Source organism: Helobdella robusta (genome assembly GCF_000326865.2).
Source record: "Helobdella robusta unplaced genomic scaffold HELROscaffold_35, whole genome shotgun sequence".
Lineage (NCBI taxonomy): Eukaryota > Metazoa > Annelida > Clitellata > Rhynchobdellida > Glossiphoniidae > Helobdella > Helobdella robusta.
In genome coordinates, this window is record NW_008704704.1 from 1,153,878 (window position 1) to 1,161,377 (window position 7,500).

A 7,500-nucleotide genomic window follows, 5' to 3' on the forward strand; every position below is an offset into this window, starting at 1 on the left:
AAACAGTCCTATGACGAGTGGTAACATGTTCACCATTAAACAGTATCGCTTCTTTTGGCATTGGCTCGTATTCGAAGTGGCGCAACATTGGTGGTTCTATGATATTGGTATGAACGGCACGTTGTTGACTATCATGTCTATACTGGGAGTAAAGATGTAGGCTATGATCAAATGTGTTAAATTGTTTATTCATAGCGGGTTTATTCTTGTAGATGTATAAAGCTTCTTTAATTTTGAGGCGAACTGGGTGCGATTCACGTTCAAGTATTTTCGTGTTAACATCAAGTAATGCTCTGGTTAGTGGCAAACCGTGAGATTTGAGCATATGATCTTTAATGGCACCGTTCTGTACGTGCATCGTAAGCCTTCTGGCCAGAGTAGTACGCGTATGCCCAACATAATTTTTCACAACACTGTGTGGCATAGGACAATTGAAGCTGTACACCACGCTACTCTGTTCCAAAATACTTGTAGAATGCAGTGATGACGTAAGTACTCAAAAAATGTACTTAAGTATAAGTACTAAGTACTCAATAATAAAAGTACTTAAGTATAAGTACTAAGTACCAAAACAAATTGTATACTTGATACTTATAAGTACTAAGTATAAGTACTAAGTACATAAGTACCTAAGTACATACCATGGTTAATTTGAAATATTTATAAATTTATTAAACTCAGAAATCAACTCATTATTTACAGTAATTTATTTACATCAATAAAAGAGTTTGTTCTTTTTGAGTAAAAGTAAAGTTTCAAATGATTCATCACTTAAACGATTTCTTTTAGGAGTGAGAATCATTCCAGCCTGGCTAAATATACGTTTTCATCAAAATCACTTCAACACATATATTTATAATGTAAACGAAAACACTTCAACACCTATATCTATAATGTAAACAAAAACACTTCAACACGTATATTTAAAATGTGAACAAAAACACTTTAACACATATATTTATAAGGATTGTTATATATATATATATATATATATATATAATAACTACTATATATAGCGTGCATGTGTATATAGATCATGTAGAGTCTATGATATAGATATATAGATGTCAGAGTGATGTGAGTTAACCACCTTTTTTAATGACTCAATTAGCCAATGGTTATCTTAACATCCCGCTATCCATGACTAAACAAGAACAAATGTTGATAAGAGAGATAAACAAGAATGTCAATGTGAAAATGTGTGTGTGTTTTCATCACAGTTTTCAATTTTTAAATGTTGACATTATCTTATTTTTGCTTAAAATTTTTCTGGTACTTACAGGAAAAATTTATTACTTATAAGTACAAGTACTGGAAAATGTACTTAAGTATAAGTATTTAAGTACAGGTTTTCATATATACTTAAGTATAAGTATCTAAGTACTACATTTGTACTTAAGTACGTACTTAAGTACATACATTTGTACTTAAGTACGTACTTAAGTACAAATGTACTTAAGTACTCGTCATCACTGGTAGAATGTCTATTACTATTTTTTATTATTAAGTTAGAAGTCCGGTTAGTTTTATAATATATGATGAGTTTAAGTTTATGTTCACCATTACACATGGAGATATTAGACTTTATAATATTTTTAAGTTGAAATTCGTCTATTTTGTAGTTGTCATGCATTTGATTAAGGTAAAAGATCGGTATTATTGTTTTTGTTGAAGCCGATGGTAGCAAAGGAACAGATGTTGAGTCACTGATTTTATTCAAGTATTTGCGAATAATGGTATCTATTAACTTGTTCGGGTAATTATTGTTTATTAAGAATTGTTTGATTCTAACTAATTCACTATGAAAAATAGTATTATTGGATGAAATTTTATATGCCCTGTGCACAAAATTATAAACTACGTTATATTTATATTTTTCAGGGCAATCTGAGTTGTAATTAAGCACCTGACCTGAGTTGGTTGGCTTAACATAGACCTTTGAAATTAATTGTTTCTCGTGCTGCATGATAAGACAATCCAAAAACGCAATTTCATTTTCTTTGCTGAACTCGATAGTAAATTTTAGATGGGAATTGTTTTGGAAGACATTCCGCAAACAGTACACATCAGAAACCGTTTTGCAAATGACGAATATATCATCAACATATCGTGCATATATCAACGGCTTGTTATCTGGGTCTTTAAATATGCGAGTTTCAAGATCCGACATATAAAACTCAGCAAAAAGTGGGCCAAGAGGAGATCCCATCGCCACACCATCCACCTGCAGATAAAGTAAACCATCGGGAGCAGTGAACGGACTCTGAACAGTGCACAATCGCAAAATATCTTTGAGTAAATCTGGATGTATATCAAGCTGAGGTAGTGTGGGATGGTTGTAAACATGTGAACATATGATGTCGATAGTATGTTCCATTGGAACATTTGTGAATAGGCTCTCGACGTCGAGAGAAGCCATATGTCCATCACACTGTTTATTGCCATTTATGATATCAATAAACTCACAACTAGAATTAACAGAATATGTGCGTGGAATATACGGTTGTAACAGTTTATTGATTGTTTTTACCAATTGATATGTAGGCGTGGGGCACTGTGAAATGATAGGACGCAAAGGGTTATTCAATTTGTGTGTTTTCACGTTACCATAAATATATCCAGGAGCGTAATCACCTACGATAGGCGTAAGTTTGTTGATAGTTGAGGCTAAATTAACTTGTGCAATCAACTTATTGGCCGATGTTTTTATATCGCTAGTAGGATCTTTTGTAATGCGTTCAAACTTAGTAGTGTCAGCCAGGATATTATTGATTTGCTGAAGGTAATCTGTTTTATTTAGTATCACATACATATTAGATTTATCTGATTTACGTATCGTTAGATCAATGTTGGAACGGAGACGTTTAGCCGCGTTGAGTAATTCCCTCGAAAGAACAGTTTTGCGATATCCATTTCAATGTCGATGAGATTCGGCCTGCAGTTGACTGTGTAAGCCATGTTCAAAGTCAATAATCCGTTGCTTTTTCAATCTCTGAAGTTGATTGTATAGCATCTCCAGCTCTACTTCCTTGTGTATATTGCTATACTTGTGTCTAAAATGCATATTCAAACCTAAATTCAAAAAGGAAACTTCATCGTCGGCTAGGGTATGATTAGAAAGATTAACGTATGATTGGATAGTGTTGTCAGGGAGAATAATGCTAGATTGTATAGCATCTCCAGCTCTACTTCCTTGTGTATATTGCTATACTTGTGTCTAAAATGCATATTCAAACCTAAATTCAAAAAGGAAACTTCATCGTCGGCTAGGGTATGATTAGAAAGATTAACGTATTTTTTCATTTTATTTCATTTATTTTATCTTATTCCATTATATTTTTTCATAAATAGTCTATATTCCATTTTAATCTAATTTAGTTGTTTCATTTACGGATTCGTTTATTAAAATTTCTTATATATCATTATAAACTTAATAATTAATTTTGACAATTTTCCATATTCTTTCCACACATGTCTTCTTTTCACATTCAACTAACTTATTTACGTTTTATATACATCATCCGATTTTAACAAATTTTCACTGAACTAAATTTCAGTATTAATTTATTTGTTTTAATATTTAATTTAATACTATTTTACTAACTTTTTATATACATTTATATTTTTAACCATAAATTTAATTTGTACATGTTTTGCATTGTTTTCACTAACAAAGGTTTCTCGTTATTTTCTTAATAATTTTATTACACATTTAATATGCATTCTAATTTTATAAAAATATTTCATGCTATTCTTATTTTCATAGGCTCTGAAGATGGACTTCCCGAAACAGCGCTGTTAGCCTTACCATGTCTATTGTTTTAAATAAATACGAGTTTAATAAATTCAGACTTGTTGAGTGTTCATTAAAGAAAGTCATTAATGCAAAATGGGCATATATCTTCAATGATGTTTGTATTAAAGAAAACCTCGTTCCGAAATATATATATATATATATATATATATATTTATTTATTTATGCGTCTCACCTAATACTGAAAAACAACTGCAGTCCTAGAGATAACTCTGAGTTAAAGCGTAATCACGTAATATATGAAATTAATTGCCCCTTTGACGGCTGTGCACGTCAACATGATTCATATATCGGGATTACTACTACCTCACTGACTAGAAGGCTTACGATGCATAAACAGAATGGTGCTATCAAATCTCATTTGGACTCAACACACTCAATCACAATTAGCCGTGAAATCCTCGACAGCAACACCAAAGTAATATACCAGAACAGCAACTACACGCATCTTAAAATTGCAGAAGCAGTCCTAAAAACACATGCATAAACAGAATGGTGCTATCAAATCTCATTTGGACTCAACACACTCAATCACAATTAGCCGTGAAATCCTCGACAGCAACACCAAAGTAATATACCAGAACAGCAACTACACGCATCTTAAAATTGCAGAAGCAGTCCTAAAATAAATATACAACAAAAAATGACTACCTCACTTCCAACCCGGCGCTTAACCAACAACGAAAACAAAGAAGTAATAAAAACTAGCATCGTAAATAATGACAAAGATGAATATGTTGCTATCGATGAAGAAAAGGAGACCAAAGAAGATGACCAGCCAATAAAGAAACCTGACACGTAATTCGCATCAAAGTTCAATTTTACAACACCAAAGTTAATTTTTACAACGTCAAAGTTCATCTTGACAAAGTCAATATTTCCCCTATATATACAGCAAGGAGCACTGATGATGATTCATTCGGAATCGAAATATGGCCTTATTTGCAGCATGAATTCGAAAAATAAGTTTATTTTGAATTTTAATAAACTAAACGTTCACCAAAAAACTTTAGTGAGAAATATCGAAAAAATAAACTACAAACATATTAACGCCAAACATTCGGTAGAATTTATAGAATATTGTAAATATATATATATATATATATATATATATATAAATATATATATATATATATACAAATGTAAAATATTATTAGCAATCTAGTCTTATCAAAAAAATGTCTTGACATTTCATGATAAAAAACAACTATATACATAATCTTATGATATGTTATGTTTACTATCATTCTGAATTATTTGAAGACGTTGTTTCATTTGAAAGAAACCGTATATTAATTTTTATATTGCTAAAAGCACCATATTTCCTATATCATATTTGTTATAATATCAACAAACATTTAATGCTTAATAATTAAAGGAATTGATGAAGCGGATTGGCGATTTGAAGTAGACTTTACATCGGGGCTAGTTCAAACCAAAGGTGATGAACCATTTAAAGAAGGGAAAGAATATGAAGTTGATGTGTACGTTATTGATGTAGCAGCTAAAGGAAAACAACGATCAACCACTGAAATTTTGAAAATTCTGGTTGGCCTACGTGAACCACAATTTTACAAAGAAAAATATGTTGTTGACATTTTTGAATCAAGTGATGAACGAACTGCGTATGTTGCTTTCTCTTTTGTTATCTTAATATTTATATTTAATTATATTTATTATTTTTTATCATTGTATTTTCGTTGGCCAAATGAAATTTTGAAAAGTTGATAGTTAAGTTAAACACACACACACACCACACACACACACACAAACACACACACACATATATATATATCTTTGTTCGTGTGTTTGTGTGCTGTATGTGTGTGTTTGTGTTGGAAGGAGACCATATTTTATACAGTATTGTATAAAATCTACAGAATTATTATCTGGCAAATTTATAAAGCGCAAATTTAAATAGAAATTTTAAGCTACAAAATGTAAAACAGAACAAATTATGGCTGTATCAACATTAGTTCAATAAAAACAAATAAGTTTTAAGGTTTTTTTCTAAACTGTTAAGATCCTGGCCCGGTTTTTTTAAGGACAAAGGCAGATTGAAATTTTAAATTAAATGAGTATATTTTGCTCATCTGATCTCAAACAAGCACCTGTTGACGTTTTTTTTTTTACTGAATTTACATGCTAAATATTCAGGTACCAATCCATTTAACGACTTGAACATAATTAGACAAATTAAAAGTTATTATTTTTTTTGATCGGTAATCAGCGAAGGTCTTTCAAAATCGGCGTAACATGATCAAACTTTAATTTACCAATTACTAACTTAGCAGTCCGATTCTGCACTGACTGAAGCACGACAATTGATTTGTTGGGTGAATTGTAGAGCAGACTGTTGCAATAGTCCAGCCGAGAACTAATAAATGCATGAACCAACATCTCTTTTGTTTTACGATCAATTGCACGTCGACTTTGTATAACCTTTGGAATTGTATTATGCTCAAGGTTTGCAACTTCTTGATGTGTTCATTCATTGACAGTTTTCTGTCGAGTATACAATCCAGGTTTGATGCGACATCAACGAAAGATATTTCTTCACAAGATATGATGATTGATTTTGTCTCAAGCCTCGCCAATTGTTGCCACGTACCAATTAGATGCAACTGGGTCTTACACTGATTCAATTTCAAACCGTTACTTGACATCCAAGAATCAACATTCGACAAACAACTAATAAATTTTCCAATCTCGTTTTTATCAGAAAAGAGTTTTGATTTTTACCTCAAAGATTTAATCCAAACTACTCAATTTGTATCTGAGGGACTTTTCCTTTAAAGCCTTTCCAGCTTTCAGCGATGTCGCTTTTCCTGCAGACAATTTCTATCAAACCAGGAAGCAGCATAAACATTTCTACCCGAGACCTGCTTAACTGGAACTGCATTTTAAATGATTTATCAATTTAACTTGCCATCAACGTCTTCGCTTGAACAGGCCCTAGATACTGGTGAATCTAAGACTGTCCTGATAAACGCGTCTTCGTTTAAATTGTTTCACGATCTAACTTGTTTTCTGATGAATTCACGACGTTTTTTAGGCACAGATGTTTTTGCTTCAATAAAACTATGGTCTGAATATACTTCACTAGGAAAAACGGTTGTTTCCAAAACCGAAATGTTGTGCAAGCTGATGACCAGATAACATATCACCAAGTACATGAGTTGTTTCTGTAATATAGTTATGCAGCTGAAAAATTTCATAAAAGTTAATTTTGTGTGCATCATAAACTCTTTCTAAGTGAATATCAAAATCACCAACCAATAGAATATGTGATGACAACATTGCAATATTCTCCAATAAAGAAACAAATTCACTGAACAATGAAGCAGTTATTTGAACCGATCCAGGTTGGTATATTGCAACCATAATGTAATCATTATCGCCCATCACAAGTTTCACTGTGATTACCTTAAAGGTAGCAAACAACGGTAAACCAATCTTTTTGTAGATAAACTCAGAACAAAAGTAAACAATTAAACTCCCGTGACCAGGATCATGCGGTCGGACAAAATCCACAAATCGATAACCGGGTGGCATCGCTAAATTGACAGAAACATTACCAGGTAATCCGTGCCAGGTCTCAGTTGGTACCAATATATCTAAACCATTGAAGATTAATTCGTACAAGCTATCCACCTTAGAAATCATCGATCTAACATTCAATAAGC

At 32.0% G+C, this 7,500-nt stretch overlaps 1 protein-coding gene across 1 annotated transcript in view; it reads right to left on the reverse strand.

The window, feature by feature from the left end:
* Positions 1-6,575: 6,575 nt before the first annotated feature.
* HELRODRAFT_175852 (hypothetical protein) overlaps positions 6,576-7,500 on the reverse strand; it is a gene marked incomplete at both ends in the record, with an annotated part of 1,070 nt that continues 145 nt past the window's right edge. Inside the window, 3 exons of the mRNA XM_009023231.1 lie at positions 6,576-6,710; positions 6,838-7,018; positions 7,113-7,500. The exon at positions 7,113-7,500 is cut by the window's right edge and continues 145 nt beyond it. Coding sequence (XP_009021479.1) covers positions 6,576-6,710; positions 6,838-7,018; positions 7,113-7,500 — 704 coding nt within the window. The remainder of the gene's footprint in view (positions 6,711-6,837; positions 7,019-7,112) is intronic.